We start from the raw sequence: 26126 nt of genomic DNA on the forward strand, positions 1-26126 counted from the left end.
AAAATGTGGTGATCACGACTGCGAGTAAAAGACGGAGAGCCGAGTTGAATGCTGGAGGTGATGTGGTTATGACAGAGATCCAAAAAAACTGGTCCATGGCGGGTTCTGGTTCCCAGACCCGCCCGTCATCATGAGTACTATCAGCTGGAACTGTCGTGGCATGGGCAATCCACGAACAGTTCGAGAGTTAACGGATCTTGCGTCCCGTAAGAAGCCTGATTTTATTTTTCTCATGGAAACCAAGGTGAAACGAATACATGCTGAAAGAATTCGTGTCAGCCTTGTCTTTGATGGCCTTTTTAATGTTGATCTGACTCGCTTGGGTGGTGGTTTAGCACTGCTTTGGCGAAAAAACGATACCGCAAGACTTTTGAGTTACTCGAAGAATTATATTGATATTGAGGTGAATATGCCCAGTTTTCCGCAGTGGAGAATGACGTGTTACTATGGTTTCTCTCAGCGTCATAGACGATCAGAAGCATGGGATTTACTCAAATCTTTTGCGCCCCGATCCAACCTACCATGGGTTATGATTGGGGATTTTAATGATCTCCTGTTCCAACACGAGAAGAGGGGGGGAAATCCGCATCCTAATAGTCTCCTTCGCGGCTTTGGAGAGACTATTGATCATTGTGGCTTGGCTCAGTTGCCCATGGAAGGATACCGATTTACATGGGAGAAGGGGAAAGGAACGCCTACATGCATCGAGGAACGTTTGGATAAAGTGCTTGCGTCGAATGCTTGGCGTGAGATTGTGCCTGGGGCTAGGGTTAGTAATAACCTAATGAGAAAATCAGATCATTCGGCACTGTTTTTGAGCATACATGAAACGGTTCCGAATACGAGGGGAGGAAGAAGAGGTTTTCGTTTCGAAATGGCCTGGGTATATGATGAAGGGTGTAGGGGTGTGGTGGAAAGATCATGGGAAGAAGGAAGAAGTGAAGGAATCCAGGACTGTATAGCATACTGTGGAAATCAATTATCTAAATGGGGTGGTGACCGGTATCACAAGTTTGGGGAAAAGATTATGTTTTTACGAAAACAACAGTTACATCTCAGAGGTCGCACTGACCTAACATCTTTAGCTGAGTTTCAGAGATTGGAAGAAACACTAAGCAATATGGAGATCCAGGAGGATACTTACTGGAGACAGAGAGCCAAGCAACACTGGCTAAAGAATGCTGATGCCAATACAAAATTCTATCACATGTATGCCTCTCACCGTAAAAAGAAAAATACTATCTATAAGCTTATGAATGATAATGGGGATTGGATGGAAGGAGATAATATGAATACAATTATCTTGGAATACTTTAGCCAGATCTTCTCCTCAGGTGATCCTATAGATGGTAATGACCTATTTTCTGAGATATCTCCTCGTGTAACCCAAACTCAGAATGATCAATTGTTACGGCCCTTTGTGATTACTGAGGTGAGGGATGCCCTGTTTGCGATGGCCCCGGACAAAGCCCCTGGACCAGATGGTATGAACCCAGGTTTCTACCAACATTTCTGGGATGTGGTTGGCAATGATATTTCGGCATTTATATTAAACTGTCTTAATAATCAGATTTTTCCAGCTGACCTGAATAATACTGATGTGGTTCTCATCCCAAAGAAGAAATCCCCTGAGGTGGTCGCGGATTTTAGGCCAATAGCTTTGAGCAATGTGATTTACAGAATAATGGCTAAGATGATTACCCAGAGAATGAAGCCTCTAATGGAGAATATAATATCTAATTCGCAGAGTGCATTTATTCCAGACAGACTGATTACTGATAATATTCTTGTGGCTGCAGAAGTGGGACATTACTTGAATAGAAAACAGTGTGGGGCTGTAGGATGGGGTGCTCTCAAACTTGATATGGCCAAAGCCTATGACCGTATGGAATGGCCTTTTCTCCGTGGGATGTTAATAGCCCTGGGATTTGATGATAGATGGATTGATTTGATTATGTTATGTGTCACCACAGTGTCGTATAATTTTATGATTAATGGCTCCCGTAGTACCCCCATCACGCCCACGCGTGGCCTACGCCAGGGAGATCCATTATCCCCATATCTGTTCATTATCTGTGCGGAAGGGCTCTCAGTTCTATTACAACGGGCACAGGATAAAGGATTAATACATGGTTGCAGGGTTGCTAGAGGTGCACCTCCTATCTCTCATTTATTCTTTGCGGATGATAGCTTACTGTTTTTCAGAGCAAATATGCAGGAAGCATCTGAGATAAAAAATTGCTTATTGTTATATGAGAGCTTATCTGGCCAGAAGGTAAACTATCATAAATCCAGTATATGTTACAGCAGGAATACGGGGCAATATGTAAAGACATGGTAGCACAGATCCTAGGTGTTACTCAAGCACCTAATTTTGGGAAATACCTAGGACTACCCTCTTTTGTGGGAAGGAATAAAAAGGCTGCATTTGCATATATTGAGGATAGGATCAGGCAAAGGATTGGTTCTTGGAATAAGAAATTATTATCTCAGGCAGGTAAGGAAATTTTATAGAAAAGTGTGGCTCAGGCAATGCCAACTTTTTCAATGAGTGTTTTCTTATTACCCATATCTACTTGTACGGCTATTGAGCAGGCTATGAACCGATACTGGTGGGGGACAGGAACTGATAGAGGCATTCACTGGAAAGCCTGGGATGGATTATGTATCCCAAAGAAGCATGGTGGTCTGGGTTTTAAGGATTTAAGAGCTTTTAATTTGGCAATGTTAGGAAAGCAGGCATGGAGACTGCTCACTAACACTGACTCATTAGTAGCCAAAGTTTACAAGGCCAGATATTATCCAAGGGGTTCTTTCCTAGAGGCAACAATGGGGAATAATCCAAGTTTTTGCTGGCGCAGTATTATGGCAGCTAAAGACCTAGTATGTGGTGGAATAAGGAGACGAATTGGAAATGGAAAATCTACCTTAATATGGGAGCATCCCTGGTTGCAAGATGAACTGGATCCTATGATTCACACAGAAATGCCACAACAACTGTCTGGAACCAGAGTGGTTGGATTAATTGATCAGGATACAGAGACCTGGGATCCGCATATATTAACTGATATTTTCCAGCCAAGTGATATACCTAGAATCCAAAAGATTCCAGTAGCCCCTGACTATGATGATATATGGTATTGGTATGATGATCCTAATGGAATTTATTCAGTTAAGAGTGGATACAGGCGCATAGTTGGTAATTATGTGAATAATCCTAATGGAATATTTGATGAATGGCTAGCCCTGTGGAAATTGAAAATACCACCCAAATGGAAGACATTCTTATGGAGAGCTATTTGTGATATTCTTCCCACTACCAACAACTTGCTTATAAAAAGGGTGGATGTTAACCCGATGTGTGCCATGTGTGGGAGAATGAATGAAGATACCATGCATGCATTAGTTTTTTGTGACTATGCACACTCCATATGGGCTCAATCCAACCTTCCAATCCCCAATATTATCACAAATATTTTCCATGAATGGTTTAGTGCAATCTTGAATGTTCTAGACTTTAATGGAATTATTTATGCAGCTGCAATTTTATACCACATATGGAGGACCCGAAACGGAGTGGTCTGGGATGCCTGTTTGCCGAGACCAACGAAAGTGCTAACAATTGCGATGGCAACGATGAAAGCATGGAAAGAAGTCCACCATCGTGCACCGTCACGGCTGGCCGCTCAACCCGCCACTGCCGCCTCACCGAACACCACTGTCGGACCACCTCCTCCGGGCGACGACACTGCCGACATCGATCTACCTCCGCCACACGCATATCCTCCGGGCGACGACACTGCCAACGTCGAACTGCCTCCACCACACGCATATCAGCCGGAACTTCCACATGGGGCGGGAGTAAGGCCTGTGAAGTGTTATGTAGATGCAAGCTACAATCATGGAACGAACGTAGCAACAATTGGCGCGGTGCTCTTCGACGCCGATGGCAATTATATGTCCGCTTTCAATGCCCCCTACTGAATTGCCTCTCCCCACTTATGGCCGAGGCATTTGCATGCAAGGAAGCGTTATCATGGCTTAAAAGACGAGATGAACAGTCTATACAAATTCACACGGATTGTCAACTGCTACAGAATTATCTATCTGGACCACCAACCGCATCACGCTCATATCTAGGTTATGCCATCGATAGTTGCAGAACCTACATATCTACCTTTACTTTCTGCTCAGTTATTTACATTCCTAGATCGCAGAATTTACTAGCTCATTCCTTAGCTACTACAGCATTTAATTTCACTACTGCTATGTACTGGGACAATGTCCCACCAGACACTATTTCAACTTATCTATAAATACAACCGCCAGGTTGACCTTCAAAAAAAATTAAATAAATTAAATAATTAAAAAATAAAAAGTCATCCACGGCCATTCCTAGCCAAAAACGGTCGCGGATGACTAATTATTAAAAAAAAAATAAATAAATAAAAAAAAGGAAAACGTGACCATTTCTAGCTTCAAAATGGTCGCGTTTTACCTTTGAATTAAAAAATAAATAAATAAAATACGCAACCATTCTTGGTCAAGAACGGTCGCGTATTACTAACAATGCGCGACCATTTAGAAATGGTCGCGTAAAGTCCATGGCTTTCCGCAAGCCTTGCATAGGCACCATTGTACAATGGTCGCGTAATGTCTTTTACAATGGTCGCGTATGTGCAATTCTGTACTAGTGCTTATTCAGGATTTCTGCTACAGGTATGCAAGCTTTACAAGCCCTCCAAAAGAAATGTTTAAGTTTGGGGAGAACGTTGAACTTCCACATAACAGTCCACTTTGGATCCATCGTGTTCTGACTAGTTTCCACTTATGCTCTATAATTGCTTTTTACTATATAATTTCCTCTCTCATCCCATCTCCAATACAGTGTGTCTGTTGCCTGGTATTTAGCAAGAGGAATGTTAAGTATCATCTCCATGTCTGGCAATCCATAGGAATCATTTGGAACCCAGGGTTCTGTCCATATGTTAATTGAATTACCTCTCCCAATTCTCCATCTACAGCCCGTTTTCACAACATCTCTAGCTTTTCATACACTTCTCCATATAAAAGATGGGTTCTTTCCCAATCCAGCTTCAAGGGGAATTGAGTGAAGGTAGGTGTAACACCCCGTGTTACGGCCTTTAATCCCGGATTAATTATTTAATTAATTCCGTTAATAATAATTAAAAATGATTTAATTTGGTTAGGATTCCCTTTAATTAATTAATGTGGTCCACCATGGATCGTGGACCCTTGCTTAAACTAGAGTCTTAAGCCTATTAGAAATAAAGAGAGTAAACCTTTTACTAGTCAGATTCTAATTAGGAATCCTAGACCTATATATCTGTTAGGAATAAAGAAAGTAGGCCTTTACTATTCAGATTCTGATTAGGATTCCTGATTCTATAAATAGGGGATTAGAAAACAATTAGAACCCTTACCACCCATAGTTATATTACACGAAAATATTCTCAAGAGATTCCCCACCACCAAGCCTAGGGAGATCAATCAGAGGGAAATCTTAGAGAAGAACCTTAGTAGCCAAGGGAGGATTAATTAAGGCTAAGAGGTAACCCATGTCTTATAAAACCTATTTTCCTTGCTATATCTTATTCATTGGCTCCTTTGATAATCGTATGTATGATTCTGTGATTGAGTCTTGATAGAGCCTTGCCTAGGATTTATATTGTGTTTATTTGATAATCTTGATGTTCCTGATATTGTGATTGATTATATGTATGATCTTGTATTTTAATTATGTCTAGAGCTTGTCCCTAGGATTTGTATCGTGAATCTCGTTGTTGTGATGTTCTTGGTATATTTGGGAGGGATTATGCATGATCGGGTGTTAAGTCTAGCCTAGGACTTGTATTTAGGACCTTGCATATAGATTTCTTGATGTTCTTGTGGTTCTGGATGCTCATGAACCGTTATATGATTAATGTTGAGTATTGGCATGTTTAGGAATCGTGTTAGAACGTATTTGGAATGATTCTTGATTTAATCCCGTTAATTGAATCCGTGGTGTTGTCATTATGTGTTGAAATGTGTACGGACATGGTTTCGGGTTCCACGAGCGATCCCGGGACCGAAAAGTTGTCTATGTACCAGTGGGGGGTAGGTGGGGGGATGACCGCCCACCACCTACCCGCTGCCCGGCGAGCCCAATCCAGCGGGCAGCCAGTAGGCCGTGGCCTGCCCGCCGGCCACCCGCTGGAATCTTGGCTGCCCGCTGGCGGGTGGCTGGCGGGTGGTGGGACCACCCGCCACGTACCCGCTGGAAAGTGGGTACATGGCGTGGTGTTTTTCCCCGTTTGTTGTTTCCCCGTGTCCCGTTGTACCCCGCTTGTCGTGTATGAGTCTCGTTTGATGTTTTGAGTATCGTTCTGGGAGTTTATGTGTAGTGCGTGTCGTTACTGTTATGTCTTGATTGTTATTGATTGTGTGTGTGTTGATTGATTGAATGATGATGAGTATCGTGGTCGTTGCGCAATACCCGGTGTGACTGATAATGATGTTGAGATTGTGATTGGTGGAAATGAATTGTTGGCGGTTGGCACAACGAGTGCCCAGTCATTGTACTAAAGGTACAGGCCTAGCGATTACTGTGCTAAAGGCACAAACCCACCTTCGACTAGCTTGCCGTTGAGCATGGGTCAGGTTATAAGTGCTGCGGTGTCATGTCGGGGCTATATGCGCTGACCCCTTGATATTGGTACTAGAGGTACAGATCATGCGAATGGCACTGCGGCGCTATCTTGATATGTTGGTGGTTGAAAGGTGGTTTGTCGGTGGGGGCATGTAGTTGCCCGGAGGAATAAGGGAGGCGATATAAGGGTGGCCTAGAGGTATAGGTTGGAACTGATATAAGGACGGAGGGGAGCTACAAGGTTAGAACTTGGTATAAGGTTGGAAGATGGATTGTGTGACTTGATGATTGCTTGTTAAATGATTGTCTTGAATTCCTTTGTTGTCTCTACTTCTTGTTTGTATGCTTATATGTCTATTATGTCTTGTATTGTGTTTCTAGGATATATGCTAGTATTTATGATTGTTCTATAATGTCGAATCTATTATCGTGTCTTGAGTCTTGATCTTGGATTTAAATTAGAGTCTAGTAGGTATATATGTATTCCGGTTTCAAAATGCTTTTCTTATATCTACCTATATTGTACTTAACGCGTTGGAGTGGGTTACCAGCATTATTCGCTGACAGTTGTTACACCGGATGTTTTCAGGTACAGACCAGTAGCTTCAGAGTGCGCTAGATGGACACAGGTACAGACCAGTAGCTTCAGAGTGCGCTAGATGGACACAAGGACCTAGCTTAGATAGTTTAGTGGTAGTTAGATGCCTATGAGCCTTGGATTGTATTATGAATATTAATTATCGTTTATGGTTGTTTGGTTAGTTTAGCATGTGCATCTAGGTTCTCAAACCTAAATGTGGCATAGCACCCCGATACTTATGTTGTTAGTTCCACTTTGTTTGGATAAATAATGATAGATTTGCCTTTATTTCATAGGCTTTAAATATTTTAAAAATTAGGGGTGTTACAGTAGTATTTGGCTTTGAAAAGTTTGCTAACAATGGAGTTTGGTGACCGTAAGAGTCTCCAAAGCTGTTTTCCAAGCATTGCAATATTAAACTCTCTAATCTTTCTAAACCCCATACACCATTAGTTCTTAGGATAACACATCCTCTCCCAAGCCATCCATCTGATCCCCTTCACCTGATTTCCTCCATTTCCCCACCAATAAGCATTCATCAAAATTTGGATTTCCTCACATAGTTTCAAAGGAAGCAGGAAAACAGACATTACATAAGTCGGTATGGCTTGGATAATGGATTTAAGAAGTACCTCTTTGCCAGCCTTGCACATAATTTTGTTGTTCCAACTGTTAATACTTGCTATGGACCCATATAGACCAAAGTGAGATGATGAGGATATTTTGGGACCAAAAGTTCGGGGCACTTCTCTACCTTGCCAACTGCACTAGGCCTGATATTGCCTTTTCAGTAAACTTATTGGCTCGATTTAGTACTGCTCCAACCAGAAGACATTGGAATGGCGTAAAACATATCCTCAGATATCTTCAAGGCACTAAAGATCTTGGTCTTTTCTTTGAGAAAAGCCAAGACGCCCCACTAGTGGGTTATTGGGATGCTGGCTATATGTCTGATCCTCATAACGCCAGATCCCAGACTGGATATGTTTTTCTTTGTGGAGGTACCGCTATCTCATGGAGATCTGTTAAACAGACATTAGTACCTACCTCATCTAATCATACAGAGATCATTGCTTTGTAGGAGGCTTCACGAGAATGTATATGGTTAAGGTCATTGTTACATCATATCCATAGCTCGTGTGGATTAGCAAGTATAGATGATAACCCCACTGTCCTATATGAGGACAATGCAGCATGTGTTGCACAGATGAGCAATGGATATGTTAAAGGAAATCTTACAAAGCATATTGCACCTAAATTCTTTTACCCCCATGAACTCCAAAAAAAAGTGGTAAAATACTTATTTAGAAGGTTCGTTCTAGTGACAATCTAGCAAATTTGTTCACTAAGTCCTTACCTACATCCACATTTGAGAAATATGTTCATAAAATTGGTATGCGTAGGTTAGGAAGGTTATTGTCTTCAAGGGGAGCAACAACATCTCGGTGCACATGAATTATTGGTCCAGAAGATCGACAACCCTTGCAATCCTGAAGATTGAACCCAAAAGGTCTATAGTTGTACTCTTTTTCTCTTAACTAAGTTTCTTTTTTCCCACTAGGTTTTTCTTAGTGTAAGGTTTTCAATGAGACAACCAATGCAACACATGATCATCCATATATCAGGTACTCTTTTCGACTAGGTTTTTCCCACAGGGTTTTTCTAGCGAGTTTTTAACCAGGCATGATTATGACAATATAATGTCCAAGGGTGAGTGTTATAAAGCTACTATTTATGGACATTTATATTTGTAACAACTGTAACGGTTTTTGACATTTATTGTAAGGATTACATTTATTTACTACATATATCTTGTACTCTTGTACTAAAGAAAAGAGTTGAATAAGAAAATCTTATGATCTTTCCTTATCTCTCTATTCCTTACTTTTCCTAATGTTCTTCGCTTTCATCAAATTTAAGACTTAAGAAGCTAAGGCCTAAAAAAAACAAACCTACAATACAACACACTAGACTTATTCGTTATTTATAATTAATTGATTGTGTGTGTGTGATATATATATAAAGAGTAAATGTCAGCCAAGGTCCTCCGAGTTTGGTAGTTTCGTCACCTTTAGTCCTAAACTTTCAAATCGATCACTTGTCGTCCTCTGAGTTTTGAAATCGACATGCCTTAGTCCTTCCGATAACATATTCAGTCTTGGCATTGAAAAGTAAGGGCAAAACAGTCTTTTTATTTCAACCCCAACCAAAACAAATCATTTCCCTTAGAAATTAAACATAATCTCCTCTCATTTCTCATCACCTCCTTTTATATCTTTCCCACTTTTTGGAAACCTCATCACTTCTTTTCTTTCTCAACTTTTTGTTTGGCAGTGTACAGAGGTGGAAGAGGAGGCCCTTTATCACTTGAAGGCCACTCATTAGGAGCTGTCATGGGATTTATACTACTTCCATATGACTTCATGTACGTCTCAATGAAGAAATGAGAGGAGATTAGGTTTAATTTTTTAGGGAAATGATTTGTTTTGGTTGGGGTTGAAATAAAAAAATAAAAAAAATAAAAAAGTATTTTACCCTTACTTTTCACGGTGAAGACAGAATATGTTAACGGAAGGACTACGGTAGGTCGATTTGAAAGTTTAGGACTAAGGTGACGAAACCACTAAACTCGGGGGACCTTAATTGGCATTTACTCAAAAAGAAATGTACATGTTATTGTTAAAACGACATCGTTGTTTAGGGAAGCACTAAATTGTCCGCTCACATGACATGGTTGGGGTAATTCGGTCAGATATTTCTACCCGAGAGAAAAAAAAAGAGTTAATTACCGAAATGGTCCCTCGACTATAGCGAAATTACCAATTTGGTCCTTGACTATTTTTGTTGACCAATTAAGTCCCTCAACTTTAAAAATCTTAACCAATTTGGTCCTCCGTTTGTTTGACCGTTAGTCAACCGTTAACTTGGGACCAAATTGGTAATTTGCTATAGTCAAGGGACCATTTTGGTAATTAACTTTAAGGGTCGGCAATTCAGTTCAGTTTTCTCGAACGGTACCGTACCAAACTAGTTAGATTCGGTAATATACCGAACAACCGAACGGTAATAGATTCTTGTATACCGAATGGTTCGGTAAAAACTCAAATCGAACTGAATTGTTCGGTAAAAACCGAATCGAACCAAATACCGTTTGAACTTTGGATTGCTAGTTTGTTATATATTAGACTTTGGATATGGACTATGTAAACACCATAACACATAATATAGAACTTTTGATAACAAACCATAAAGAAATCAAATAAAACATTTCTGAGATATACCCGTGAGAATATGAGCTGAACGACAGAGCAAGCAGCAAAGGACTTGGATTTATTTTTTATTTATTTATTTATTTATTTATTTATTTATTTATTTATTTATTTATTTATTTATTTATTATTATTATTATTATTATTATTATTATTATTATTATTATTATATTTTTAAGGCTTAAGTGTCAAATAGACCCATCTACTATTGCGAAGTGCTCAATTCCCACCACGAATTAAATTAAGTGTCAAATAGGTCCATCTACCAGCTAAATTTGTTCAATTGACATTTTTTACAGGTTGCCTATTTAATTATTAAAAATAAATAAATATAAATAAATAAAATTAAAAAAATTTAAAAAATTAAAAAATTAAAAAATTAAAAAATTAAAAAAGTATTTTCAAAAAAAAAAAATTAAAAAAGTAAAAAATTAAAAAAAAAAAAAAATATCAGCCCCCGGCTGTCCCGGTGGCTGATATTTTTTTTTAAATTTTCTATTTTTTTTTTAATTTTTTTTTAATTTTTTATTTTATTTATTTATTTATTTTTAATAATTAGATAGGCAACCTGCTACCAACCTGTAAAAAATGCTAATCGAACAAATTTAGCTGGTAGATGGGCCTATTTGACATTTAATTTAGTTCGTGGTGGGAATTGAGCACTTCGTAGTAATAGATGAGTCTATTTGACACTTGTGCCTATTTTTAAAAAAAAAATCAAACGGTATTCGGTTCAGTTCAATTTTTTACCGAACAATTCAGATCGATTCGGATTAAATTTTTATCGAATCGTTCGGTATACAAGAATTCAATACCGTTCGTTGTATATTACGAACCAAACTAGTTCGATTCGGTTCGATTCGAGAAAACTAAATCGAATTGCCCACTCTTAAAGTTAATTACCAAAATGGTCCCTTGACTATAACGAAATTACCAATTTGGTCCCAAAATTAACGGTTGACTAACGGTCAAACTAACGGATGACTAAATTGGTTAAAATTTTTAAAATTGAGGGACTTAATTAGTTAAAAAAATTAGTCAAGGACCAAATTGATAATTTCGCTATAGTCAAGGGACCATTTTGATAATTAACTCAAAAAGAAATATCTTCCCCTTCCGTCGTCTCTAGTAATGTGTATTTCAGATCGGAATCACAAAAAGCGGCGGATACAAGTGATGGATGCTTTAGATACGGTGTTCGATCCCTTGAGAGACTTCGCCAAGGACAGTGTCCGTCTCGTCAAGAGATGTCATAAGCCTGATCGCAAAGGTCATTTTTTTTGTTTTTTTTTTTTTTTTATTATCGATTGGATCTGACACCACAGCTACGTTTTGGTTGTTGATTTTGATACCTACTGATGGTTCAATTGATTCATTGCTGTAGAATTCTCGAAAGTGGCTGTACGGACTGCGATTGGATTCGTGGTGATGGGATTCGTAGGGTTCTTTGTCAAGCTCATTTTCATCCCCATCAACAACATTATTGTCGGATCTGCTTGATTTTAGTAAGTTCTTTACCTCTTTACTCGAAATACAGATTGGTTTCAATTTTTCATATTTCTACTGGTATTATTTGCCTGGCATCACCAATTAAGTCTCGTGGTTCATAATTTCCTATCCGGACATGGTTACCTCACATTTTAATTAGGTCCTGAGGGATGAATTTATTTCTTTGCTATCTTAATTTCTCATCTTTTTATGATAAGTTTGAATTTTGAATATATTGCTGCAAACTAGTTCCTTGTTCTTGCCATACATTTAGAATATTGACTTCTTTTTTTCTTTGATTGTCCGTCCGGGCTTTGGGGCTGCTTGAGTTTGGTGGTGTTCATTTTTTTGGACTGCATATCACAAACATATCTGTCCTCCATGAGATATGTGTTCTGGTCGGGAAGATGCAGATAAAAGGCCAATAGCCTGATGTCAGCTTCTACTACAAGATAATAGGAAAAAAAAAGTTCAAATAAGCCCTCAAACTATATGTAAATATGCAATTAAGCTCCTAAACTAAAAAACGCTTTCATTTACCCCTTGAACTCCCTCCCCAAAAAATTCAATTAACTCATCTAGTAGGTTAGCAACTAGTTCCATATAACAATCATTGAATTGGCTGATGATGTGGTATTTTTTGTTAGAACATCCCAATGAGGATTTTTACCTTTCAACTAAGCTATCTCTCTCCTATTTGGGCCATTTGGCACTTCAAAAAGCCAAATCCTGACAACATGCCGGTGGTTTTTGCAGTTGACTTGCATATTGTCAGGTATAAAAAAAATAAAAAAAATAACAAAGGTAAAGTTGTTTTTGGTGCATGCATGTGCCTAGCGAGTGTTGTGCGTTGCACGGGCCTGCTAGGCAAAGTCTCCCTCGTAATTTTTTTTAAATTTTTGCTTTTGTTTTATTTATATGTAATATATAATATAAATAATATATAGATGTAGAAATAGATGAGATATTAAGTGTTGATGTGAAAGACCTACAAATATTCACAATCATTGAGGGGTACTCCATCTCCAATGGTTTGGAATATTTGTTGTTCCAATATCATTAATATCAACATTCAATATCTCATCTATTTTCAAATTATCTAGTATTATATATATTATATATTAAATAAAACAAATAGCCCCTTTATTTTTTATTTTTCTAAATGTTGCTAGAATACGATATTGACAACTTTATTTCCAAATAGGAGAGATCAATTTTGACTTTTATAAAAACATTTTATAAAATACAATTAAATTAAACATTCTAGAGAGAGCATTCAAAAAAAAAAACATTCTAGAGAGAGAACACACAAAACTTTCATTAGAATGATTAAACATTATTCTTCATTGAAGAAAAAAATAGAAAAAGGACAGCTCAACAATGGTCAAAACGTTTTCTTTCTATAAAAATTAGTCAAATACTTGCCCAACATTTCGATTAGACAGAATCAAGTCTTATTATTCAGACATTGCACATGATAGTGAATGTTTTAGTTTGATGGTGTTGTTGGAGGTGATGGAGTTGAAAAGGTGCATTGTAGTGATAGGTAATAGATATTAAGCTTTGAATAAGTGGAAGTGAGGGAGCCCCGAGCCCATTGGTTTTTTTCATTATGGTGATGGGTGGAAAGCTAAAATTTAGTTTGCAATGTCAGATATAGGCCCAAGGCATTGCGTAAGTTGATAGATGATGGAAGGTGGAAGACGAAGGGGGCATGTAGCTAACTGATCAACTGTGCAAGGCTATGGGCATCCACAATAGTTTTTGCTATTTCTCCCCAATTTGTAGGCCCAACTCCAACACATCACCCTATAATCTCCTCTCCTATTTTCTCTCCAATTCTCCCCCCTTTTCTCCTTTCGTTGTGGGTCCTACTCTTTCACACTCCTACACATCATCTATTATTTTGTTCACTTATCTATAATTAATAATTTCAACTTTATAATTAAAATTTCTAATTACAATTTTAAAAAATAAATTTAGGTAACAATATTATTGTTTAAAAAAAATAAAATAAAAAATAAATAACAAAATAGTTGAAACAAAATAAATAATAAAAACTGAAAGGTTGCCAAAGATCAATAAATAAATAAGTAAATTTCCAAAAAAAAAAAAAAAAAAAATCAATAATATAGCAGTGGACTCGCCAATCTCCTTTTCTCTGGAGAAAAAGTTCTCTCAGGAGAATAATCTTTTCTCCCTTCCATTTGTTTTCTTCCCATTTTTCTTCTAATCTTCACCATTGGAGATGTCCTAATAAAAATTTGAAATCACAATGTCAATTGCTGTCATTGGTAACTGTCAATTTAGACTATTAGAGAGGGAGAAACAAATGGAGTGGAGAGAAGATTATTATCCGGAGAAAAGGCGGATTGGCGCTTGAGCGCCACGCGCGCAGTGGGTGGTGGACAGCCTGTCCCCCCACCCACTGCTATATTATTTTTAAAAAATGTGTTTTGTTTGAAATCAAGCTGTTGAGGGGAATAAATTTGCTTGTTAATTGGTCACTTTTGAGAACTAATGAAGTAAAAGCTTATGGAAGACCAGTGATGATGATGATAATAATAATTGATTAGGAAAATAATAAAAAGTGAAATTTCATATAGTTCAGGGCTTATTTGAGCCTTTTTCCAAGGAGAACATTCCTTCCAAATACTGCTCTGAGATGAGCAATTGCATGCTGTGCTGTTTAGTTCATGTAAATAACTTAGACTTGCATTCCTTCCAAAATCTAAATCTCACCAGTCTTTCACTCTTTCTGAGAGAAGTTTCAGTTATTATTTTAAATCATCATTAAGCTCTAGTAGCAAGTATTGCTAATTTAGTTTGATTATTTTCTCAACCTGATGGTGTGCAATTTCATTGCAGATCAGAACAATCAAGATGTGGAATTTTCGTGGTGTTGAAAATTGTTTCATTGTATAATGGGTGACCTAAAGTACACAAGGGACTTTTGTCAGCTGTTAGTAGGAGGTGCCAACTTCTTGTTACATTTTTTGTTCTTTTAGTAAAAGCTTCAAAATGACTGACTGCTGTTTTGTTGGATGTAGCTTCTTGTAGTAAGTGTAAGATAGACATTATACTTACCCACCTACCACTTCTTCTGAGTTTATACTTTCATTTATGCACTTTTGCCTTCTGAGCTTTGACATGTTACATAAGTAAAAAAACAACAGTTATACTGTGGACCAAGGTCCATGATTTGGATCTTATCTAGATGAAGTAGTATATTATGCTCTATCTCATTTTACTTGTCTTATTTACTATTCATTAGTCAAATCAACTTTTTCTTCATTCTTTTTTTTTTTTTGTTTAATACTTTTAATGTAACTTTTAAATATATAAATTTTATATATTAATACTAAATTTAATATTATACAAAAAAAAATATTAAATTAAAAATAATTTCAATCAAGTCTCATTAATCGAACTAGACAAACAAAATAGAATGGAGTAGAATGGAGAGAATATATATTTAGTTAATAATAAATTATGTATATATTATAATTAATATATATTATGTACCTATTAATAAATAAATTAAAAGTAAACTTTGAAAAAAGAACAATAATCATATTTGCTTAATTTTTCTTTTGGGCTATAACAATAAGCAAAACTTGGGAGGGGTGTGTGAACTGCAAGCTTAAGGTAACAACCAAATAACCAACCACATTCTTCTTGCGTAAATTAAATGGAATGGATTCAAGAGATAGAACACGGATGCTTAGTATCGTGCTTTGCAGTAGCTTTGATTTACAAACAGAAGCAGAAAAGTAGAGAATTTGGCAGATGAGGTCAGCATGTTGGATTGTTGTCCAAGGATTCATCTGCTGAAGCAAGCACCAGCAACTGTGGTGGAACGTCAAAGTTTCCCTCCCTTCGTGCCTTTCTACGCTCGCGTTGTAATCTAAACGCCTCCTTCTTTCGTGCCCTGTAGCTATTGGGGTTCTCTGGCTGTGCTATTTGTGGATACACACTAATCTGTATGTATAGTCATGTACTTGTATTAGTATATACTATAAACCATAAACCATAAGCTGCAAGCAAAAACTCAAACCTTTTTCCTATCTGGGCCAAACTTCTCAAATTTGACCAGTCCATCAATCAAGGAAAAGATTGTGTGATCCTTGCCAATTCCAACATTCTTCCCTGGATGGAACTAATTGTACACACAAGGTTAAGAGATTCTCAATAATAAAAAATCCTAATCTAAGCCAATGCATTTCCAAGATTTTAGAGAATGAAATTCTTGCAATTTCTTTAACATAGCTTTCTCCAATAGATAAGACATTAGATATTACAGCTGATGAATAACACTCCAGGCAAACCCAAAAACTCAATATTGTTGTTTCTGTACACAATCAAGGCTTTGCAACTACAGGTGCAAAATAAAGAAACTCAATCATATATAGGTCTGTCTGACCCAGCTTCGATTTCCATGCACTATATGCACCAGAAGTTTAAGACGTGAAAATTCTTTATGAAGAGTAGCTCTAGGGGAAAAAAGTGTTTAAAAAAAAAAAAAAAAAAAACCTTCTGATCAATAGAAAGACTGTTCAAAATTTGATCTATATCAGGACTTTTCAGGTAAACCAAAGATCAAAAATAGTTTTTTACGTCAGAACTTAAACAAATGCTTCCATCAACTATATATATATATATATAGCATGAAGAATGATTTCAAAAATTCCCCTGCTGCTTGCACTTGCACATTGCAAAGCAAAGCAAAAGCATCACTTATATGATATATCCTCCAGTAGGAAATGAGTAACAATAGGAAAAAGCACCCATTAACTGGTGGCTGCAATTCTCTGTTAACTACACTACACCTCAAGAATACAGCCTAATTGAATTATTTCCAATAGGATAGGATAGGATAGGATAGGAGTGTCCAGACTAGAATAAAATTTCTAATCTCATGTCATCTACAACAAAGATATTGTGGGTCTAGGGAGGGAAAAACCAGACTCAGTGCTTGCACAAACTAATGGATTCAATTTCCAAAAGTGTAAATAAATTGGAAAGTTGTAAAATAAGCAGTAAGGAAGGGTACTTTAATTAATGTGATTGATGCGGGGAGAGATGAAGAATAATATAAGTGATGAGAAAGAAAGGTGAAAAGCAAACCTTACCTTGGTACCCCGCTGGCGAACAATAATAGAGCCGGGCTTTGCGGCTTGATCACCAAAAATTTTGACACCGAGCCTTTGGCCAGGTGAGTCTCGGCCGTTCTTTGTACTTCCAGCCCCCTTCTTGTGCGCCGACTCAATTGTCAACGCTACCGGAGATTTCAACGGAAACGACACCGATATCTTATCAACCGGACCCAACTCACCTCTCACGAAAGCCGAGGAAGAGCTCGAATTTAAGGACAGTCCTTTGAAAGCTCCTACTAGATTCAAACTCATCATTGCGCTCGCCATTCTACGCTACAAAGCAAAGCAAACCACATTCATTTTAGCACAACACTGTAATTAGGGTTGGAGAATGGAGAATGGAGAAGAAGCTTACCCTGGCGCTGCTGGTCTGTCTGGTCGGACTACAAACGCAGATTTAAAACCTTATCTCCTTATTTCGACTTCGAGGCTTATAGGCTCGTCGCCGTGTCTCTCCGGACCTGGGGCTAAATACGGAAATAATCAAATATGGGAGGCCCAAATTGTAAAAAAACTTACAATCATACCAAAACCTTAATCTGACGCCTTAGCCTAACTCGGTATCTCCACTGCCAAATAGCTATTTTTGTAATGTTCATTCTTCCCTTTTCATCTAAAATTCCAAACAGAATTCATACAATTCCACTAAAAACCTACCACTACAATATGATATCATATGCATAGTAAATTTGTTTTAAAGCTATATAATAATTAATAATTAATTAATTCGTATTGAAACATACTTGAATATTTGAAAACCACCACAAAAGCAACAACAATGACAATAATATAATGCATATCTAAATTAATGTTGCAGTTTTGGATGAAAGAGCAACTTAATTCTGCTGAGAATCCGAATGCCAAAATACAAGTTAAATTAGGCAGTACGTACATTTTTTTCATCTGATTCTGATCTAACTAGAAATAGCGCAAATTATGCCGTGAAAACGTGTTCACCATGCTTTGTAAACACGTTTCAAAACGGCATCATTTTTACGGAAAAATAAAATAAGTTAATGTGTTGTTAACGACATTTTGCATTCTATGTTCAGATTATGAATTTACATTTATTAAATTATGAATTTTCTGTTATGAGATTATGAATTTACACTTATGTAATTATGAATTTTCTGTAAATTCATAATCTCATAACAGAAAATTCATAATTTCATAACAGAAAATTCATAATCTCATAAAAGAAAAACATTTATTAAATTATGAATTTTCTGTTATGAAATTATGAATTTACAATTATGCAATTATGAATTTTCTGTAAATTCATAATCTCATAACAGAAAATTCATAATCTCATAACATAAAATTCATAATCTCATAAAATAAAATTCATAATTTCATAACTGCACATTCATAATTTATGAGTGTTGAAGAATCTTGCGCGAAGAGGAAGTGAAACTGCGAAATGTGAAAATGAAGAAGAAAAGTCGCGCTGTTAATTTAAAAAAAAAAAAAAAAAAAAAAAAAAAAAAAAAAAAAAAAAAAAAAGAAGATAATGGTGCCACTTACGGGTACCGTTACCGTTTAGGACCGTGTTCACCATCGGTTCCATGGCATAACGATTGCTAGAAATAGAGTGTCATGCTAAAGTACATTAAAATAGAATCGGGCCACAAGGAAACCAAATGGATATTATTATTCTGGAATATAATGCAACAATATATTTTCAAAGTATTCCCTATGATGAGAATATAGATTGTGTTGTATTGAATACCAAAGTCTGAAGATACAAATATAAAGACACTAAATAGAGTTCTAGTCTAATACAAATAATATAGTCCTAATACTCCCCCTCAAGCGTAAGGTTGGCTAGCCAAAACATTGAGCTTGTGACAGAGTGAATTAAAACGTAAAGAAGAAAGAGGTTTAGTGAAAATATCAGCTATCTGATCTTTGGTGCAAATAAAATGAACTTGCAACTCCTTCTTGGCTACTTTATCGTGAACAAAGTAATAGTCAATTTCAATGTGCTTCTAATATATTCGATCGGCTTCAAAGTCGTTCACTATAGACTATAGAGATGAACACCTCTCTGATGCGACCATTCACGATTTCTGATATGATAGACACACTTTTTTCTATGGCCCCGGAGAAAGCCCCAGATCCGGACGGTATGTCGTCGGCTTTTTACCAGCATTTTTGGCTCGTGATAAGTCATGATCTGTCTATTTTTGTTTTGAACTGTATTGCGAATTTTAGTTTCTTCCAGGGATTCAATGATTCGAATATTGTTCTGTTGCTAAAGAAAAATGTGCCCGAAAAAGTTACGCCCGATTGTTGTCTACAACGTAGCATATAAATTTGTAGCAAAAGTATTGGCTAATAGATTGAAAGAGGTTTTGGAGTGTTTTTTCACCGCCGCAGAGTGCCTTTGTACCCGATAGGCTCTTAACCGATGACATAATCGTCGCTGGGAAATTGGTCACTATTTGAGGAGGACGACGAGTGGTGCTATGGGTTGGACGGCCTTGAAACTCGATATGGCCAAAGCCTACGACACGATGGAATGACATTTCTTGAAAGGGATGTTAGTGGTTCTTGGTTTTACGCGAGAATGGAAGTCAATCTTGTTTTTTTCTAGGCAATTGACTTTTGCCATTAATTCCATAATTCATTTAGTTTTTTGAATTATGATTGCCCATATTTGGTTAAGTATGAATAAATGAATATTTTGTTTAAATTCATATTCATTAGTTGGTTCATACTCCTTAGATTGTTTTATGCATTCAATCACATTAAGTGCATAATATTAAGTTTAATTATGCAATTAGGGATTGTGAGATTTTAATTTACAAATGCTAGCATATCCTTTTGGTTTGATATTGTTTGAATTTGTAAATTCAGTTATTTCTCATAAATTTGATCTTTATGCATTAAAACATTTTGTCATGGGCTTACAGTTTAAAACATTTTAAAGTATATATTCAGTACGTTATTATTCAAAATGTTGGGTCTCTTTTGGTTTGGACTCATTAGTGTTTGAATATTAAGTTTATACTTTGAAATCTCACATTGTAAATTGCTTTAAGTTATGCAATTTATTTGGAATATATGAGTTTAATGTTTAATTTTATGCATATTTGTCCTAAGCATAATATTATGTTTTAAATTATGCAATTTTATTATGCCTTTAGCAATGCATATTTTGGGATGGAATTATAGTATTTCCTTATTAAGTTGGACTTATGCATAAACTTTAGTTGCGGTAGTGCCTGAATTTAAGCACGTTTAGTCCGCTAATTTAGTTCACCATTTAAGCTTTAATCATAGGTGAACCATACAGTTTTTGGTGTATACCCTACAGTTTTAGGTTCATACCCCCAAACAGTTATACATTAAGTATATATGAATCGGGGAGACATACTATTTTTAATGGCCATGACTTAAGAACATCTTGTGTCATTAGTCTCCTTAAATTGATACTCTATTTAAGGAATTGGTTTTCAGTGAGACTTAGTCTCTAACCGCCTTTCCTTGGAGTATATTTAGATTTTCCCATCAAAATTTGGTATAATCTGTTTGTCAAAATTTTAAGTATTCCTTGCCAATGTGATTTTATTTCGGTTCATTAAAGAATAGCCAAAGCATCTTTAATTTACTGAAATATATTGAGTTTTCAATCTTGGTTAATTAAGGAATAGCTACAGCATATTCAGCTACCTAAGATTATTAAGTTTTAATCACATAAAGTTTAGGCGAGGATTTGATAATTGTCTAGTGATCTTATAATTTTAATTTGGTTTTAGAGTAGCCACAGCATCCTTAATCTGTTAAAATTATATATTAAGCAGTTTATTTTGATCACATAAAGTTTTGGACATATCATTTGTGATTAATTGTATGTAATATGATGAAATTTAGCCCACAGGCAATTTCGTTATATTTGTATAATTAATCAGGATGAAATACTGGACTACGGTCATAATTTAGCCCACAGGCAATTATGTATCGGAATGTATTTTAGTAGTTTTATCAGTGACGATAGAAATAAATCAATTTATTTACTTTATGGTTATTTGTAAATATTTTTCAATTCTATCATGAAGTTTAAATTTTATGATGTAAACTTTAGATCATATTTCTTAATTTGCCCACAGGGATTAAGAAAAGGAACATGATCTCTTAAGTTTTTTATCATAATGATAGTAATGAATCTTATTGACTAAAACTTTAGCCTACAGGCAAGTTTTATGTCATTTGATTCTTCAACTCATTTGATAATAGTTTCATCATAAATAAAATTTTTCAGTTGGATCTAATTGAGTAAAACTTCAGCCCACAGGCAAGTTTTATGTCACTAGATTCTTCTGGCTCTTTAGTAATTGTGAAAAATATTATCATAAGGGTTTCTTAATTGGATTTAATAGAATTAAAACTTTAGCCCAAATGCAAGTTTTATGTCAATAAATCCCACCACCCATTAGATGATAATTTTATCACAATTTCTTAGAGTTATAAATTCAGTTCAATTATAATTCTAAGTTTCATGGTTTGCATTGGCAAAACATGTATTCAGTCACTTCCCAAAATTTAGCAACTTTTATTAATTGATCCACGAATCTTGCTCGGTTCTTCGGACTAACTGTAGTAAGTTACGTGATTTGACATACATATTTTGGATTCCATTAATAATAAAATGTATCTTTTGAGCCAAATTTTAACTTGGTTTTGGAAGGTGTATTTTTATTTTAGTATGTCCGACTATGGTGGGGATTATATCTTCATTATTTAGTTAGACTTTAATTGGAACCAAAAATTGATTATTTAGTATGTCCAACTAATGGTGGGGAATTATGTCTTCATTTGTTAGTTGGTCAATAAATCAATTATGAGTATGTATATTATTAAGTTCACTTTATTAATTTCGCTGAAGCATGTTTTAATCAGTGGGAGTGATCATTTAGAAAAAAGATCATTAAGATACTCCGCTAAAGTTTTTGGATTTAATTATTATATTCATACATTCCAAATTGGGTTGTATGTTAGACAATAAGTCCAAAATATTCCACAAGTATTAATCTTGTATTTGTTCATATAAGTTCATAACTTCAAATTATTGAACATTTGGTTGTGCAACATATTTATGAAAATGTTGTAACCAAGGAATTTATTAGAACAAAAACATTTAATTTGTGGTGCACTGTCATTTAATAAATTCTTCAGTGATTAATAGAGTCTTTAGTTTCTTCGAAATTGATCCTGGGTCATTTCAGTTGTAAGGCTCAAAACAATTTTGTGGGACATAAAAGTAAGACTCATTATGTTCAGTTCATTTAAAGTGAACATTGAAGTTATTTGGGAAGTTATGGTGTATGTTTAAGATTCCAAATTTATGGACTTAGACCTTTGGTTTATTGTCTAAGTTATTGGAATGCTTCTGTGACTTGACTATCTTTTGGCTATTTTTGATGAGTGGGAGTGACAGACGTGTCAACTTTAAGCTCTTAGCTGTTAGAGATAGTACTTAAAGTTAACTTATAAAGAAGTCATGGAATATAGTTAGCATTATGCTAACATTAAGAGATCTCTACTTAAGGCATGCTTATAATGTTTTAGAGATCATACAGTGTACTCTTTTGTACAATTTGGATTTGTTTTCTCCTTCAGTTGTGCATATAATGTATTTTGAGAAACATCCCTTAAGGTACCGAGAATAAACATAGGGTTTTTTCATCAAGGACCTAAGTTGGAAAATTAAAATGCATGTGATCATAATGGATACTACTCTGATTAAATAGAGGACATGTCACTATGATTCGTGTGTTTTGTTCTTTGATGAAGGTTGTGCTAGTACTTGCACCAAGTGGGAGAATGTAAGATTTTCCCTTATAATATATATTGTATATTATATATTAGGGCCTTAATTAAGTGGTGCAAGTTGACTAGGCTTATTAAGTGGTCTGGTTGGACTTAATAACTAGTAGTTGTTAGTCAACCAAACTCTGTGCCTAATATAACCTGGATTGATGGGATACAGGGTTATGGATTAGATAGCACATTTAGTTACGGTACTCAGACTGCTCAGTAGACACCAATACACCATCTAGGGTTCTGAGTCAGGTCTGAGGCAAAACATAGCTAACGGTCTACCGTTAAGAGGCAACACAACAGGAGCATCAACTATGGCTGGAGATTTACAGGGCTACGCTTCCGCTATCATACGAGGTCAGGTTTCTCCTATACTGTTATTCATTATAGTTAGACTATTGTATATCTAACATTACAAACTTACAACAGTCAAATACACTGTCCAGATTAATGGGGAGGCGGTGGGTACAGTGTGCCCTACCCGAGGCATCTGCCAAGGGGATCCACTGTCCCCATATCTTTTTATCATATGCCCGGAAGGTTTGTCTATCTACAAAAAAAAAAACAGCAGGGATATTCACGGTGTGCGGGTTGCGCGAAGACCCCCATCCGTTTCACATCTCTTTATCGCGGATGACAGCCTCCCCTGGGGCAGTTGATAAACTATGACAAGTCGAGTGCAATGTTCAGCTGTAATACTGCTACCGAATTGAGGGGTGTGGTGACTACGTGTGTGGGGGTGCATGAATCAGACCTGGGTCGCTATCTTGGACTTCCCGTAATACGGTCCAGGAGAGGATTGGCTCATGGCAACATAAATTCCTCGCTAAAGCTGGTAAGAAAATTTTACTCAAATGTACCGCTCAGGCCTTGCCTATATTCAGTATGTTGTGTTTCTTTTGCCGTCCCGTGTCTATGACAATATTGAAAAAACAATTAATCGTTATTGATGGGGCGGGGGAGACAGAAATAGTAGGGGAATTCATTGGTTGAGTTGGTCGCTTTTGTGTATGCCCAAGGATCGGGGTGGATTGGGTTTCAAGAAACTCCAAGAATTCAAAATTGCCCTCCTCGCTAAGCAGGGGTGGCGGCTGATGATACACCCAGACTCGTTAGTTAGCAAGTTGATGAAGGCAAAGTATTATCCGAATTGTGTTTTTTCGGATGCCCAGATATGGGGGAATCCAAGCTATATTTGGCAGAGCATTTTTGCTGGCTAATCATTATTAAAGCTAGGTGTTACTCGAAGAATAGGGGATTGAAAGGATACCAGAATTTGGGGCTGGCCTTGGCTAGATAATTCGACTACCCCTACACTGAGTACTGCATGCATTGAAGAACGGAAGGAGGCCAGGGTCAGTGGATCGGACTTCTATCAACACACGGTGGTTGGGATGTGGAGGTGATCCGGGTTGCACAGTAGGTTTGGGGGGAGATCGATGTGTTGCAAGGGCGGGGAATGCATGATTATATGGAGTCCATTCTGGGGACTCCGGATCCAGAATAGGCAATCCGTATGGCAACAGTATTCTGGGTTATTTGGACAGCGAGGAACGATGGAGTTTAGAGGAATGTGTTGCGAGAGGGGGAAGCTCTGAGGGAACAAGTCACGACATTGATAGTTTCTTGGAAGGAGGCCTACAAGCCGGCAAGGAACAGTGAGCAAAATGCAATTAATCCAGTTCAATGGGAACCACCGTTGCAAAACTGGCTGAAATGCAATGTAGACGCTGCAGTGTTCAAGAACGACGTTAGCTTCGGGGCAATTGTTCGTGACCATGAAGGCAATAATGAGTGAGTATTATTCATTCAGTTCTTAGTAGCCTTGTAGCTTAAAGCTTCCTGTGTTTGATTATTACTTATCCAGTGGCCCTGTATTTCTAAATGAGATTTAGGAAACCATATATATATGCCCTGAAGCTAACGTCGTTCTTGAACACTGCAGCATCTACATCTACATTGAGGAGGAGAACATTGCCTGTTGCTTGTTGGGAAAATAAGCAACTGGAAGTCACAGGATTAGAGTGAATCTCAATATCACTTATCTAACCTATCTATATTATTTGTTCCACATAATATGTAGCTAGACCCTTAAATAATTGAGAAGGGACTTGAGAACATGTCACTTTCTCTTTGAAATGACAACAACGATGTCATCAAACCACAAGGTACTTAGCATTGTAATCTAGAAACAAAATAATGTACTCATTTAGGCTCACACCTTGTAGCCCTCCTTCATGCAAACTAAATTGCACCAAGAAATAGATGATTTCCTAAATCTCATTGACGAATTGAATACAGTGCCACATAAAGCACTGGATAATTAATAAGACCAGGCTACTAAGAATGAATTAATAATACTCACTCATTCACAGTAAGCAAAAAAGACATCATTTGGTAAAATTTTCAAGGACTAACATAAATGAAATATGGAAAAGCGGGATAAAGGGTATGTGGAGAGTGGGATTTGAACCCCAGGTCCGAGGTATGTGGAGAGTGGGATTTGAACCCCACGCCCTTTCCGACCAGAACCTTAATCTGGTGCCTTAGACCAACTCGGCCATCTCCACATGACAGTTATATTTCTGCAAGTTTGACATAGAAATGATAAAGACAGCTTCCATTCAACAGATACCTGTACCTGCTAGTTCTTGCAACTTGTGCTGAATATGCATGCATTTCTTAAGCAAAATACTATGGGTCCTACTCATGGGAAAGCCAAAATACAAGTTAGGAACTTTAAGCAGTGCATTGCATTTTTTTTAAAGGAAATAGGATAATTGAAGAAGCACTTAACAGTTTCTACTGCCAAAGAAGTTGCAGAATTAGACTGAATGATAGCACCTCCATCATTAGCAATCCTAACTTCTATGCTAATGTATCAAAGGAATATGTTCCTGCAAATGTCAACATTCAGTTATCAAATTCCTCTGCTAAAATACATCCCAGAAGATTAGTCTGAAACATAATAAAATATATCAATCTAAAGTCTAAACTTCTCTGATAAACCCACCTTTTCCAAACATGCCTACCATGAAATTCAAATTACTAATTTCGGTTTTGCTGCACAAAAGTTTAACAGTGTAATCTAGACTAGAAACAAATTTTAACATGCCTACCATGAAATTCAAATTACTAATTTCGGTTTTGCTGCACAA

At 36.7% G+C, this 26126-nt stretch overlaps 2 protein-coding genes and 1 long non-coding RNA gene across 4 annotated transcripts; 2 read left to right on the forward strand and 1 right to left on the reverse strand.

Annotated features, from left to right (window-relative positions):
- Positions 1–130: 130 nt before the first annotated feature.
- Positions 131–3984, forward strand: LOC109179736. Its single transcript, XM_019329234.1, has 4 exons — positions 131–2275; positions 2390–2497; positions 2596–3199; positions 3539–3984. Exons 1-4 carry the CDS (start codon positions 131–133, stop codon positions 3982–3984), a joined length of 3303 nt encoding a protein of 1100 aa, XP_019184779.1.
- A 7636-nt stretch (positions 3985–11620) lies between these two features.
- On the forward strand, positions 11621–15117 carry LOC109179005. Its single transcript, XR_002053805.1, has 3 exons — positions 11621–11771; positions 11886–12006; positions 14858–15117. It is a non-coding gene; the product is annotated as an uncharacterized LOC109179005 (long non-coding RNA).
- Positions 15118–15632: 515 nt separating this feature from the next.
- LOC109178994 (50S ribosomal protein L27, chloroplastic) lies at positions 15633–17604 on the reverse strand. 2 transcript variants are annotated; one of them, XM_019328550.1, is made up of 4 exons: positions 17501–17604; positions 17122–17418; positions 16047–16148; positions 15633–15970 (listed from the first exon to the last, which is right to left on the reverse strand). In XM_019328550.1, exons 2-4 carry the CDS (start codon positions 17410–17412, stop codon positions 15785–15787), a joined length of 579 nt encoding a protein of 192 aa, XP_019184095.1. In that variant the 5' UTR covers positions 17413–17418; positions 17501–17604; the 3' UTR covers positions 15633–15784. The 2 variants fall into 2 exon arrangements, with proteins under 2 accessions (XP_019184095.1, XP_019184103.1); XM_019328558.1 differs by having other exon boundaries at positions 17122–17413; positions 17501–17600.
- Positions 17605–26126: the final 8522 nt, after the last annotated feature.

Source organism: Ipomoea nil, unplaced genomic scaffold, assembly GCF_001879475.1.
Source record: "Ipomoea nil cultivar Tokyo-kokei standard unplaced genomic scaffold, Asagao_1.1 scaffold0179, whole genome shotgun sequence".
Taxonomy (NCBI): Eukaryota; Viridiplantae; Streptophyta; class Magnoliopsida; order Solanales; family Convolvulaceae; genus Ipomoea; species Ipomoea nil.

What these genes read in the sequence shown, in the direction of transcription:
- LOC109178994 (XM_019328550.1), bottom strand. Translation starts at nt 17,412, where the DNA reads ATGGCGAGCGCAATGATGAGTTTGAATCTAGTAGGAGCTTTCAAAGGA. An exon ending in TTCGCCAGCGGGGTACCAAG is followed by an intron (nt 16,149 to 17,121) that starts GTAAGGTTTGCT and finishes GTGTACAATTAG; the next exon opens with TTCCATCCAGGGAAGAATGT. An exon ending in TTGGCCCAGATAGGAAAAAG is followed by an intron (nt 15,971 to 16,046) that starts GTTTGAGTTTTT and finishes CTATACATACAG; the next exon opens with ATTAGTGTGTATCCACAAAT.
- LOC109179736 (XM_019329234.1), top strand. Translation starts at nt 131, where the DNA reads ATGAGTACTATCAGCTGGAACTGTCGTGGCATGGGCAATCCACGAACA. An exon ending in AGAGCTTATCTGGCCAGAAG is followed by an intron (nt 2,276 to 2,389) that starts GTAAACTATCAT and finishes GGAAATACCTAG; the next exon opens with GACTACCCTCTTTTGTGGGA. An exon ending in GAAATTATTATCTCAGGCAG is followed by an intron (nt 2,498 to 2,595) that starts GTAAGGAAATTT and finishes GCTATTGAGCAG; the next exon opens with GCTATGAACCGATACTGGTG.